The sequence below is a fragment of the Oncorhynchus nerka genome, unplaced genomic scaffold (assembly GCF_034236695.1).
Source record: "Oncorhynchus nerka isolate Pitt River unplaced genomic scaffold, Oner_Uvic_2.0 unplaced_scaffold_1902, whole genome shotgun sequence".
Lineage (NCBI taxonomy): Eukaryota > Metazoa > Chordata > Actinopteri > Salmoniformes > Salmonidae > Oncorhynchus > Oncorhynchus nerka.
The window spans coordinates 8,138-22,500 of record NW_027039421.1 but is presented as its reverse complement, the minus strand read 5'-3'; the positions used below and the strand labels follow the sequence as shown (position 1 = coordinate 22,500).

Genomic DNA, 14,363 nt, shown 5'->3' with positions numbered 1-14,363 from the left:
GGCCAGTATTACAGAGGCCAGTATTACTGAGGCCAGTATTACCGAGGCCAGTATTACAGAGGCCAGTATTACAGAGGCCAGTATTACAGAGGCCAGTATTACAGAGGCCAGTATTACAGAGGCCAGTATTACAGAGGCCAGTATTACAGAGGCCAGTATTACAGAGGCCAGTATTACAGAGGCCAGTATTAGAGGCCAGTATTACCGAGGCCAGTATTACAGAGGCCAGTATTACCGAGGCCAGTATTACTGAGCCAAGTATTACCGAGGCCAGTATTACCGAGGCCAGTATTACCGAGGCCAGTATTACAGAGGCCAGTATTACAGAGGCCAGTATTACCGAGGCCAGTGTTACCTGCCTAAAGGCCAGTATGGTGGAGGAGGCCAGTGTTATCAGGCCAGTTTACAGAGGCCAGTATTACCGAGGCCAGTATTACCGAGGCCAGCCCAGAGGCCAGCATTACCCTAGAGGCCAGGATTGACCAGAGCCCAGTGTCAACCCTTTCCCCTTGAGTCCTACTATTGACCAGAGCCTAAACCATTCCCATATGGTGGAGGACTATTGATCACAGTTTGAGCCCTATGGCAACCCTTTCCCCTATATAGTGCACTACTATTGACCAGAGCCCTATGGCAACCCTTTCCCCTATATAGTGCACTACTATTGACCAGAGCCCTATGGCAACCCTTTCCCCTATATAGTGCACTACTATTGACCAGAGCCCTATGGCAACCCTTTCCCCTATATAGTGCACTACTATTGACCAGAGCCCTTTTTCAAAAGTAGTGCACTATTAAAGAGAATAGGGCACCACTAAGAACGTAACCAATGAGTCATTCTATCATAAGGACTGAGTCCCTGGGATGACATAAAGAAGACATCCTAGGTCAGTACGTGCTAACAACACATTTGGTACGCGACCGTGAGCCCATACAACCATTCATTGAGCCCATACAACCATTCATTGAGCCCATACAACCATTCATTGAGCCCATACAACCATTCAGCCCATACAACCATTCATTGAGCCCATACAACCATTCATTGAGCCCATACAACCATTCATTGAGCCCATACAACCATTCATTGAGCCCATACAACCATTCATTCCTATTTGAGTTAAACCACAACGGTTTATTTTTGATCGACAGTATACAGGACAATGACCATTCAGGGTATATGAAGTCAACTCTGTCACACTGTCCTAATAGCAAACAGCGCTCCATTCCCTACCACGTTACTATGGAAACCCTGGGACTACCGTAAAGGCACATTCAAGTATTTTTGGGGGGGGTTTAAAAGCAACAGAGTAAAGATACAACCACATCATATTGTCACCTTGCTTTCTTTGAACAGCATTCATTTCCTTCACCTTGGACTGGCAGGTGCTTTGACCGCTGGGCATCAGCCATCAGTCAGCCAGCCAGTCAGCCATCCAGTCAGCCAGCCAGTCAGCCAGTCAGCCACAGCATCCAGTCAGCCATCCAGTCAGCCATCCAGTCAGCCAGCCAGCCAGTCAGCCATCCAGCCAGCCAGCCAGTCAGTCAGCCAGCCAGTCAGTCAGCCAGTCAGCCATCCAGTCAGCCATCCAGTCAGCCAGCCAGTCAGCCATCCAGCCAGCCAGCCAGTCAGCCATCCAGCCAGCCAGCCAGTCAGCCATCCAGTCCAGCCAGTCAGTCAGTCAGCCAGCCAGCCAGCCAGTCAGCCATCCAGTCAGCCAGCCAGCCAGCCAGTCAGCCATCCAGCCAGTCAGTCAGCCAGCCAGCCAGCCAGCCAGTCAGCCATCCAGTCAGCCAGCCAGTCAGTCCAGCCAGCCAGCCAGTCAGCTAGCAGTCAGCCAGCCAGCCAGCCAGTCAGCCATCCAGTCAGTCAGTCAGCCATCCAGTCATCCAGCCAGTCAGCCAGTCAGTCAGCCATCCAGTCAGCCAGCCAGCCAGCCAGTCAGTCAGTCAGTCAGTCAGTCAGCCATCCAGTCATCCAGCCAGTCAGCCAGTCATCCAGCCATCCAGTCAGCCAGCATCAGATGAATAATACTAGAACTAAATAAAATAAACTCAGGTTAGCAAAGCTTGTCGTATCAGATATAACCACATAAGCAGACTTTGCACAAGCTAGCTAGCTGAGAAGTCCACCAGGAGAGACATCCTGGATCAGCTGCCAGTAGAACGTAACCCAGTGGGTTGGTAGGTAGAGACCAGACTAACGGACCAGGGGGAACCCGCTGTATGGACCCGGTACACAACAACGTGGGTTGGTAGGTAGAGACCAGACTAACGGACCAGGGGGAACCCGCTGTATGGACCCGGTACACAACAACGTGGGTTGGTAGGTAGAGACCAGACTAACGGACCAGGGGGAACCCGCTGTATGGACCCGGTACACAACAACGTGGGTTGGTAGGTAGAGACCAGACTAACGGACCAGGGGGAACCCGCTGTATGGACTCAGTACACAACAACGTGGGTTGGTAGGTAGAGACCAGACTAACGGACCAGGGGGAACCCGCTGTATGGACTCAGTACACAACAACGTGGGTTGGTAGGTAGAGACCAGACTAACGGACCAGGGGAACCCGCTGTATGGACCCAGTACACAACAACGTGGGTTGGTAGGTAGAGACCAGACTAACGGACCAGGGGAACCCGCTGTATGGACCCGGTACACAACAACGTGGGTTGGTAGGTAGAGACCAGACTAACGGACCAGGGGAACCCGCTGTATGGACCCGGTACACAACAACGTGGGTTGGTAGGTAGAGACCAGACTAACGGACCAGGGGGAACCCGCTGTATGGACCCGGTACACAACAACGTGGGTTGGTAGGTAGAGACCAGACTAACGGACCAGGGGGAACCCGCTGTATGGACCCGGTACACAGCAACGTGGGTTGGTAGGTAGAGACCAGACTAACGGACCAGGGGAACCCGCTGTATGGACCCGGTTACACAACAACGTGGGTTGGTAGGTAGAGACTAACGGACCAGACCCGCTATGGACCCGGACACAACAACGGGGGAACCAGACTAACGGACCAGGGGGAACCCGCTGTATGGACCCGGTACACAACAACGTGGGTTGGTAGGTAGAGACCAGACTAACGGACCAGGGGGAACCCGCTGTATGGACCCGGTACACAACAACGTGGGTTGGTAGGTAGAGACCAGACTAACGGACCAGGGGGAACCCGCTGTATGGACCCGGTACACAACAACGTGGGTTGGTAGGTAGAGACCAGACTAACGGACCAGGGGGAACCCGCTGTATGGACCCGGTACACAACAACATCTCACCTTTTGATCTGTTTCATATTTTAAAGTAAATGAATTAATTAATTTATGTTGAACCATCTATAGGACAGACCAAACTCTGTCCGGTCCGGGCCCTGTTGAACCATTTATAGAGCAGACCAAACTCGGCCTGGTCCGGGCCCTGCTGACCGTTCAGACCAAACTCTGCCCGGTCCGGGCCCTGCTGACCGTTCAGACCAAACTCTGCCCGGTCCGGGCCCTGCTGACCGTTCAGACCAAACTCTGCCCGGTCCGGGCCCTGCTGACCGTTCAGACCAAACTCTGCCTGGTCCGGGCCCTGCTGACTGCTGACTGGTCCGGGCCCTGCTGACTGGTCCGGGCCCTGCTGACTGGTCCGGGCCCGGCTGACTGGTCCGGGCCCTGCTGACTGGTCCGGGCCCTGCTGACACAACGGAACAACCGTGTCTGGTCAGCAACACATGTCAAACCACCATCAGCATTATGAAGAACAAAGTATGTTGTTTTGGTTAGAGAACAGTTCTACTGTTGACCCTGACCTCTATGTTCCTGTGTGCTCTATGAGAGGATCCCCCCCCAAAAAGAGGTGAAACCCAGCCTTTGAAGTGCTTCCTGTCAAATACGTACATCGATCATATCAATGAAACAATCGGACCTTTTAACATGAAATAAAAAGAATGAACGGAAGAAAAAGTAAAAAGGTCAAGATGTTGTTGTTTTGTACTGAGCCTTTTGCACATGATGGCTGTTGCTGCCGCATAGGGGGGGGTTTCAGACAGTACATTCATCAGGTGCATAGGGGGGGGGTTTCAGACAGTACATTCATCAGGTGCATAGGGGGGGGTTTCAGACAGTACATTCATCAGGTGCATAGGGGGGTTTCAGACAGTACATTCATCAGGTGCATAGGGGGTTTCAGACAGTACATTCATCAGGTCATCATTCATCAGGTGCATAGGGGGGGGGGTTTCAGACAGTACATTCATCAGGTGCTGCCAACTGGAGCACCAACAGCCTGAGGCAAGATGTTACCACCAAGATCTTTAAACAGGAACCAAAATATACACCGGGACGGTTTGATCTAGTGCTCTGACCGTTCCACCAGGGTTGAGTTCAACACCATTTCAATTCAGAAAGTAAAACTAAATTCAAAATTTTAAATTATTTTTTTAAAAGCTTGAAGAGAATTGAAATTTGAAATTTCAGTGTACTTCCTGAATTGACAGGAATCAAAAATGGAATTGACCCCAATCTTGGTTTTGACATGTAGAAATAAATACCCCTGTTATGCACAAACAGACCATGAGACTGTATCTTACAGAGAGTGAGGGAGGGCACCGTGTCCCAGGTACTGGTGCTAAAAAGACGAGTCAGAGAGGGAGGGGGTCACTGGGAGAAGAGTCAAACCACCACTAGCCCCAGGGCCATGGCAGCTCTGACAGAGGGAGGGGTATCACTGGGAGAAGAGTCAAACCACCACTAGCCCCAGGGCCATGGCAGCTCTGACAGAGGGAGGGGGTATCACTGGGAGAAGAGCCAAACCACCACTAGCCCCAGGGCCATGGCAGCTCTGACAGAGGGAGGGAAATCACTGGGAGAAGAGCCAAACCACCACTAGCCCCAGGGCCACGGCAGCTCTGACAGAGGGAGGGGGTATCACTGGGAGAAGAGCCAAACCACCACTAGCCCCAGGGCCACGGCAGCTCTGACAGAGGAGGGGTATCACTGGGAGAAGAGCCAAACCACCACTGGGGCAGCTCTGACAGAGGGAGGGGAAATCACTGGGAGAAGAGCCAAACCACCACTAGCCCCAGGGCCACGGCAGCTCTGACAGAGGGAGGGGGTATCACTGGGAGAAGAGCCAAACCACCACTGCCCCAGGGCAGGCTCTGACAGAGGGAGGGGGTATCACTGGGAGAAGAGCCAAACCACCACTAGCCCCAGGGCCACGGCAGCTCTGACAGAGGGAGGGGGTATCACTGGGAGAAGAGCCAAACCACCACTAGCCCCAGGGCCACGGCAGCTCCAGCCCCCATGTTGAGCAGGACAGGCCTCCAGTACAGCCAGCGTTCTCTCTGCCTCTCTGTGTTCGTCAGTCTCTGTTTCATCAGGTGAAGCTTCTGGGCCGTGCAGGCGATACGCTCCTCCCGGTGTCTCTTCCTCAGACTGGAATAAGATGATAAGATGAGGGTTTCATTACATGGTTAGAGACGTCTGGAATGGTCCTAATTGAATGCCATCTATACATGTGAGTCTGGGGGGGTCCTAATTGAATGCCATCTATACATGTGAGTCTGGGGGGGGTCCTAATTGAATGCAGTCTATACATGTGAGTCTGGGGGTCCTAATTGAATGCCATCTATACATGTGTCTGGGGGTCCTAATTGAATGTCATCTAAACCTGTGAGTCTGGGGGGGGTTCCTAATTGAATGCCATCTATACATGTGAGTCTGGAGGGGGGTCCTAATTTAATGCCATCTATACATGTGAGTCTGGAGGGGGTCCTAATTGAATGCAGTCTATACATGTGAGTCTGGGGAGGTCCTAATTGAATGCCATCTATACATGTGAGTCTGGGGGGGGGTCCTAATTGAATGCAGTCTATACATGTGAGTCTGGGGGTCATAATTGAATGCCATCTAAACATGTGAGTCTGGAGGGGGGGTCCTAATTGAATGCCATCTATACATGTGAGTCTGGAGGGGGGGGTCCTAATTGAATGCCATCTAAACATGTGAGTCTGGGGGTCCTAATTGAATGCCATCTATACATGTGAGTCTGGAGGGGGGTCCTAATTGAATGCCATCTATACATGTGAGTCTGGAGGGGGGGTCCTAATTGAATGCCATCTAAACATGTGAGTCTGGAGGGGGGGGTCCTAATTGAATGCCATCTAAACCTGTGAGTCTGGAGGGGGGTCCTAATTGAATGCCATCTATACATGTGCGTCTGGAGGGGGTCCTAATTGAATGCCATCTATACATGTGAGTCTGGGGGGTTCTAATTGAATGCCATCTAAACATGTGAGTCTGGGGGGGTCCTAATTGAATGCCATCTATACATGTGAGTCTGGAGGGGGTCCTAATTGAATGCCATCTATACATGTGAGTCTGGAGGGGGGGGGTCCTAATTGACTGCCATCTATACATGTGAGTCTGGGGGGGTCCTAATTGAATGCCATCTAAACATGAGAGTCTGGAGGGGGGGGGGGGTCCTAATTGAATGCCATCTATACATGCGAGTCTGGAAGGGTCTAAACAGTCTGCCCAGCACTGAAGGCCCACAGCCAGCTTCAGTAGGAGGAGGTAAGCAGACAATAGAGGGAAGCAGTAGAGAGGAATACACCTGGAGGTGTACTGACCTTGGCACCTCCGCCAGGTCCTTCTCTGAGCTGTCTGTCCGTCTCCTGATGTCCGGTCCTCTGGACAACGCCACAGGCTCAGGCTCCACACAGGGCAGTGGCTGGCCGTTGGGCTTTTCTGAGGGCCGACTGGGGGGGGGGCGTCTAAAGGCCGTGGTGGGGGTAGAGGGACGGGGGGCGGGGGTGGCTAAAGGCCGTGGTGGGGGTAGAGGGGACGGGGGGGCGGGGGTGTCTAAAGGCCGTGGCGGGGGGTAGAGGGGGCGGGGTTGTCTAAAGGTCGTGGCGGGGGTAGAGGAGACGGGGGGCAACTAAAGGCTGTGGTGGGGGTAGAGGGGGCGGGGTTGTCTAAAGGTCGTGGTGGGGGTAGAGGGGGCGGGGGTGTCAGAGAGCCACCTGGGAGGGGGGCAGGCGGTGAATCACATACTGTCGCTCTGTCCTCTCTGGACAGCTCTCTCTTCTGGCTCTGTACAGACAGACAGGACAGTAGTTAATGACCAACAGACAGACAGACAGGACCTGCAACCTTTTTCGTTACTGACCAACGCTCTACAGACTAGGACTAATGACCCCCAGACATGACCCTGTAGTGTACAACCCCAAATATTTTCACGGTGACACAGGACTCATCCCTCTAACCACTTACAGTGCTACCTGTGCCAGCCCCAGATGCTCTTGGATCCTCCAGCCCCCTAATATTTTAGGGTGACACAGGACTCATCCCTTACACTAGTTACAGAGCAGTCTACCTGTGCAGAGCAGTCTCCCATGATGCTCTTGGATCCCTCCAGCTAGCTAGGTGTGTGGTTAGGGTTAGCGGTGTTTACCTGTACAGAGCAGTCTCCCTACCTGTGCAGAGCAGTCTCCCATGATGCTCTTGGCTCCCTCCAGCTAGCTAGGTGTGTGGTTAGGGTTAGCGGTGTTTACCTGTGCAGAGCAGTCTCCCATGATGCTCTTGGATCCCTCCAGCTAACTAGGTGTGTGGTTAGGGTTAGCGGTGTTTACCTGTGCAGAGCAGTCTCCCATGATGCTCTTGGCTCCCTCCAGGACAGCCCTGTAGGAGAAACGTAGCTGGTCAGGAGTCTGGATCAGACCCATCCGGTACTCCCTCATGTCCAGCAGAACTCTCAGAATGTCCACTGACGACGAGTCCTTCCTCTTGTCCATCTGGACAGGAGAGAGAGAGAATGACTTCACCCACAACACCAGGGACAAGACCGGCTGGTCTACATAATGCCGAACAGTACATTTAGCCTGGAGACACAGCACATCTGTAAATAGCCCACCCAACTACCTCATCCCCATATTCTTATTTATTTTTTGCTCCTTTTGCACTCCAGTATCTCTACTTGCACATCATCATCCTCTCTTCTCCAGACCATCTCCAGTATTTCTCCCTTACCTCATTTCTGCTCATCAACTCATCCCTGACCTCTACGTCCCTCCCATCTTCAAGAGAGCAGAGTTGCACCTCTTCTGAAAAAAACCTGCACTCGATCCCTCCGATGTCAACAACTACAGACCAGTATCCCTTCTTTCTTTTCTCTCCAAAACTCTTGAACGTGCCTCCTTGGCCAGCTCTCCCGCTATCTTCTCAGAATGACCTTCTTGATCCAAATCAGTCAGGTTTCAAGACTAGTCATTCAACTGAGACTGCTCTTCTCTGTATTAAGGCGCTCCGCACTGCTAAAGCTAACTCTCTCCCTCTGCTCTCATCCTTCTAGACCTATCGGCTATATTCGATACTGTGAACCATCAGATCCTCCTCTCCACCCTCTCCGAGTTGGGCATCTCCGGCGTTAGGGTTATATGTTGGATTGCGTCCTACCTGACAGGTCGCTCCTACCAGGTGGCGTGGTTAAATAGAACTTAGGGGTTCCCTCACCACGTGCTACCACTGGTGTCCCCCAAAGGGTTGTTATATCTCCTATTCTCGCTATACACCAAGTCACTTGGCTCTGTCATAACCTACATGGTCTAAATATCATTGCTAGCAGACGTTACACAATTAATCTTCTAAATTCCCCTTAAATAAAGGTGGCGAATAAAATCTCTACATGTCTGGCAGACATATCAGTGTGGATGACGGATCATCACCTCAAGCTGAACCTCGGCAAGACGGAATCTGCTCTTCCTAAATAAAGGACTGCCCGTTCCATGATCTCGCCATCACGGTTGACAAGTCCATTGTGTCCTGGTTCCCAGAGCGCTAAGAACTTGGCGTGATCCTGGACAACACCCAATCGTTCTCAAATAACATCAAGGTTGGCCCGTTCCTGTAGGTTCATGCTCTACAACATCCTCAGATGTATATATACCCTGCCTCACACAGGAAGCTGGATAACCTCAGGTCCTAATCCAGGCACTTGTCATCTCCCGTCTGGATTACTGCAACTCGCTGCTGGCTGGGCTCCCTGCCTGTGCCATTAAACCCCTACAACTATGTATCCAGAACGCCGCAGCCCGTCTGGTGTTCAACCTTCCCAAGTTCTGGTTAAATAAACGTCACCCCGCTAACCTCCGCTCTCTCCACTGGCTTCCAGTTGAAGGCTCGCATCCGCTATAAGACCATGGTGCTTGCCTACGGAGCTGTGAGGGGAATACCTCACTACCTCCAGGCTCTGATCAGGCCCTACACCCAAACAAGGGCACTGCGTTCATCCACCTCTGGCCTGCTCTGCTCCCTACCACTGAGGAAGTACAGTTCCCGCTCAGCCCAGTCAAAACTGTTCGCTGCTCTGGCCCCCCTATGGTGGAACAAACTCCCTCACGGACGCCAGGACAGCGGAGTCAATCACCACCTTCCGGAGACACCTGAAACCCCACCTCTTTAAGGAATACCTAGGATAGGATAAAGTAATCCTTCTCCCCTCCCCCCCTTAAAAGACCTAGATGCACTATTGTGAAGTGGCTGTTCCACTGGATGTCATAAGGTGAAAGCACCAATTTGTAAGTCGCTCTGGATAAGAGCGTCTGCTAAATGACTTAAATGTAAATGTAATCATCTGCACATCCATCACTCCAGTATCTCTACCTGCACATCATCATCTGCACATCCATCACTCCAGTATCTCTACTTGCACATCATCATCTGCACATCCATCACTCCAGTATCTCTACCTGCACATCATCATCTGCACATCCATCACTCCAGTATTAATGCTAAAATTGTAATTATTTTCACCTCTAGGACCTATTTAATGCCTTTACCTCCCTACTCTTCTACATTTGCACACTGCACATAGACCTTTCTATTGTGTTATTTGACTGGATGTTTGTTAATTCCATGTGTAACTCTGTGTTGTTGTCTGTGTCGCACTGCTTTGCTTTATCTTGACCAGGTCCCAGTTGTAAATGAGAACTTGTTCTCAACTGGCCGACCTGGTTAAATAAAGGGTTAGGGTTATATATATATATATACCTGGTTAAATAAAGGGTTATATATATATATATATATAAAAATACCTGGTTAAATAAAGGGTTAGGGTTATATATATATATATATATATATATATATATAAATACCTGGTTAAATAAAGGGTTAGGGTTATATATATATATATATAAATACCTGGTTAAATAAAGGGTTAGGGTTATATATATATAAATACCTGGTTAAATAAAGGGTTATATATATATATATATATAAAAATACCTGGTTAAATAAAGGGTTAGGGTTATATATATATATATATATATATATATATAAATACCTGGTTAAATAAAGGGTTAGGGTTATATATATATATATATAAATACCTGGTTAAATAAAGGGTTAGGGTTATATATATATATATATATATATATATATAAATACCTGGTTAAATAAAGGGTTATATATATATATATATAAATACCTGGTTAAATAAAGGGTTAGGGTTATATATATATATATATAAATACCTGGTTAAATAAAGGGTTATATATATATATATATAAATACCTGGTTAAATAAAGGTGAAATAAAAAATACAGTTTGACCAGGAGCTGATGTGAAACACCACATAGTAGAGCCTTGTCCGAGACAGAATCTCCTGTATCTGTAGCAGGAACAGGCTCAATGTCCAAGCACAACCCCTGAACAGGAAGCTAGTCTACTTTCATACCAACCTCGGGCTTGTCTGTAGCGGGAACAGGCTCAATGTCCAAGGACAACCCCTGAACAGGAAGCTGGTCTAACCTCGGGCTTGTCTGTAGCGGGAACAGGCTCAATGTCCAAGGACAACCCCTGAACAGGAAGCTGGTCTAACCTCGGGCTTGTCTGTAGCGGGAACAGGCTCAATGTCCAAGGACAACCCCTGAACAGGAAGCTAGTCTAACCTCGGGCTTGTCTGTAGCGGGAACAGGCTCAGTGTCCAAGGACAACCCCTGAACAGGAAGCTAGTCTACTTTCATACCAACCTCGGGCTTGTCTGTAGCGGGAACAGGCTCAATGTCCGAGGACAGTCCCTGAACAGGAAGCTGGTCTAACCTCGGGCTTGTCTATAGCGGGAACAGGCTCAATGTCCAAGGACAACCCCTGAACAGGAAGCTGGTCTAACCTCGGGCTTGTCTGTAGCGGGAACAGGCTCAATGTCCAAGGACAACCCTGAACAGGAAGCTAGTCTAACCTCGGGCTTATCTGTAGCGGGAACAGGCTCAATGTCCAAGGACAACCCCTGAACAGGAAGCTAGTCTAACCTCGGGCTTATCTGTAGCGGGAACAGGCTCAATGTCCAAGGACAACCCCTGAACAGGAAGCTAGTCTACTTTCATACCAACCTCGGCCTTGTCTGTAGCGGGAACAGGCTCAGTGTCCAAGGACAACCCCTGAACAGGAAGCTGGTCTAACCTCAGGCTTGTCTGTAGCGGGAACAGGCTCAATGTCCAAGGACAGTCCCTGAACAGGAAGCTAGTCTAACCTCGGGCTTATCTGTAGCGGGAACAGGCTCAATGTCCAAGGACAACCCCTGAACAGGAAGCTGGTCTAACCTCGGGCTTGTCTGTAGCGGGAACAGGCTCAATGTCCGAGGACAGTCCCTGAACAGGAAGCTGGTCTAACCTCGGGCTTGTCTGTAGCGGGAACAGGCTCAGTGTCCGAGGACAGTCCCTGAACAGGAAGCTAGTCTAACCTCGGGCTTGTCTATAGCGGGAACAGGCTCAATGTCCAAGGACAGTCCCTGAACAGGAAGCTAGTCTAACCTCGGGCTTATCTGTAGCGGAAACAGGCTCAATGTCCAAGGACAACCCCTGAACAGGAAGCTAGTGTACTTTCATACCAACCTCGGGCATTCAATTACAATGTAAAAACAGGAAGCTGGTCTACTTTCATACCAACCCTCGGGCATTCAATTACAATGTAAAAACAGGAAGCTGGTCTACTTTCATACCAACCTCGGGCATTCAATTACAATGTAAAAACAGGAAGCTGGTCTACTTTCATACCAACCTCGGGCATTCAATTACAATGTAAAAACAGGAAGCTAGTCTACTTTCATACCAACCCTCGGGCATTCAATTACAATGTAAAAACAGGAAGCTAGTCTACTTTCATACCAACCCTCGGGCATTCAATTACAATGTAAAAACAGGAAGCTAGTCTACTTTCATACCAACCTCGGGCATTCAATTACAAACAGGAAGCTGGTCTACTTTCATACCAACCCTCAGGCATTCAATTACAATGTAAAAACAGGAAGCTGGTCTACTTTCATACCAACCCTCGGGCATTCAATTACAATGTAAAAACAGGAAACTGGTCTACTTTCATACCAACCTCGGGCATTCAATTACAAACAGGAAGCTGGTCTACTTTCATACCAACCCTCGTGCATTCAATTACAATGTAAAAACAGGAAGCTGGTCTACTTTCATACCAACCCTCGGGCATTCAATTACAATGTAAAAACAGGAAGTATTGATGTTACCAGGATGAGACACGTGTCGACCAACGAGAAGGTCCCCGAGCGTCCAATCCCAGCGCTGCAGTGGACCACGGAGGGCCCGTGCTCCGGCCCCAATGAGCCAGACTCCCGCACCTCGACCAGGAAGTTGAGGAAAGAGGCCGGGGATTCTGGGACGCCAAAGTCAGGCCAGGTGGTGTAGTGAAAGTGGTATATCTCTGTGGTTCCTCCTGTCTGGATAGAAGACATGTCCGTTTTTATTACGGTGACTGTTGCTAACGGCAACGTCCTCGTGACACAAGAGTCCGCGGAGACGAAGAGCCTCACCTCTGTGTTCCTCAGCTCCAACACTCGTATGATGTAGTTGGCCTTGTCCTCTTCCTTCACCAGCGTCACGACGAACCCCGTGTCTGTGTAAGACAGCTGCTGTTCCTCGGCTGTAGGCCAGTACTGAGCACACTTCTCCTGTTGGGGGGGGGGACAATACATCAGTCTGTAGTACTGAGCACACTTCTCCTGTTGGGGGACAATACATCAGTCTGTAGTACTGAGCACACTTCTCCTGTTGACAATACATCAGGGGGGGGGACAATACATCAGTCTGTAGTACTGAGCACACTTCTCCTGTTGGGGGGGGGGGACAATACATCAGTCTGTAGTACTGAGGACACTTCTCCTGTTGGGGGGGGGACAATACATCAGTCTGTAGTACTGAGCACACTTCTCCTGTTGGGGGGGGGGGACAATACATCAGTCTGTAGTACTGAGCACACTTCTCCTGTTGGGGGGGACAATACATCAGTCTGTAGTACTGGGGTTGGGGGGACAATACATCAGTCTGTAGTACTGAGCACACTTCTCCTGTTGGGGGGGGACAATACATCAGTCTGTAGTACTGAGCACACTTCTCCTGTTGGGGGGACAATACATCAGTCTGTAGTACTGAGCACACTTCTCCTGTTGGGGGGGACAATACATCAGTCTGTAGTACTGAGCACACTTCTCCTGTTGGGGGGACAATACATCAGTCTGTAGTACTGAGCACACTTCTCCTGTTGGGGGGGGACAATACATCAGTCTGTAGTACTGAGCACACTTCTCCTGTTGGGGGGGGGACAATACATCAGTCTGTAGTACTGAGCACACTTCTCCTGTTGGGGGGGACAATACATCAGTCTGTAGTACTGAGCACACTTCTCCTGTTGGGGGGGGACAATACATCAGTCTGTAGTACTGAGCACACTTCTCCTGTTGGGGGGGACAATACATCAGTCTGTAGTACTGAGCACACTTCTCCTGTTGGGGGGGACAATACATCAGTCTGTAGTACTGAGCACACTTCTCCTGTTGGGGGGGGACAATACATCAGTCTGTAGTACTGAGCACACTTCTCCTGTTGGGGGGGGACAATACATCAGTCTGTAGTACTGAGCACACTTCTCCTGTTGGGGGGGACAATACATCAGTCTGTAGTACTGAGCACACTTCTCCTGTTGGGGGGGGACAATACATCAGTCTGTAGTACTGAGCACACTTCTCCTGTTGGGGGGGACAATACATCAGTCTGTAGTACTGAGCACACTTCTCCTGTTGGGGGACGGGGACAATACTTCTCCTGTTGGGGGGACAATACATCAGTCTGTAGTACTGAGCACACTTCTCCTGTTGGGGGGGGGGACAATACATCAGTCTGTTGGGGGGAGTACTGAGCACACTTCTCCTGTTGGGGGGGACAATACATCAGTCTGTAGTACTGAGCACACTTCTCCTGTTGGGGGGGGACAATACATCAGTCTGTAGTACTGAGCACACTTCTCCTGTTGGGGACAATACATCAGTCTGTAGTACTGAGCAC

At 50.1% G+C, this 14,363-nt stretch overlaps 1 protein-coding gene across 1 annotated transcript; it reads right to left on the bottom strand.

Annotated features, from left to right (window-relative positions):
• Positions 1 to 5,159: 5,159 nt before the first annotated feature.
• On the bottom strand, positions 5,160 to 13,027 carry LOC135567636 (tyrosine-protein phosphatase non-receptor type 2-like). Its single transcript, XM_065014936.1, has 6 exons — positions 12,836 to 13,027; positions 12,533 to 12,742; positions 7,632 to 7,793; positions 6,997 to 7,092; positions 6,630 to 6,937; positions 5,160 to 5,433 (listed from the first exon to the last, which is right to left on the bottom strand). Exons 1-6 carry the CDS (start codon positions 12,995 to 12,997, stop codon positions 5,244 to 5,246), a joined length of 1,128 nt encoding a protein of 375 aa, XP_064871008.1. The 5' UTR covers positions 12,998 to 13,027; the 3' UTR covers positions 5,160 to 5,243.
• Positions 13,028 to 14,363: the final 1,336 nt, after the last annotated feature.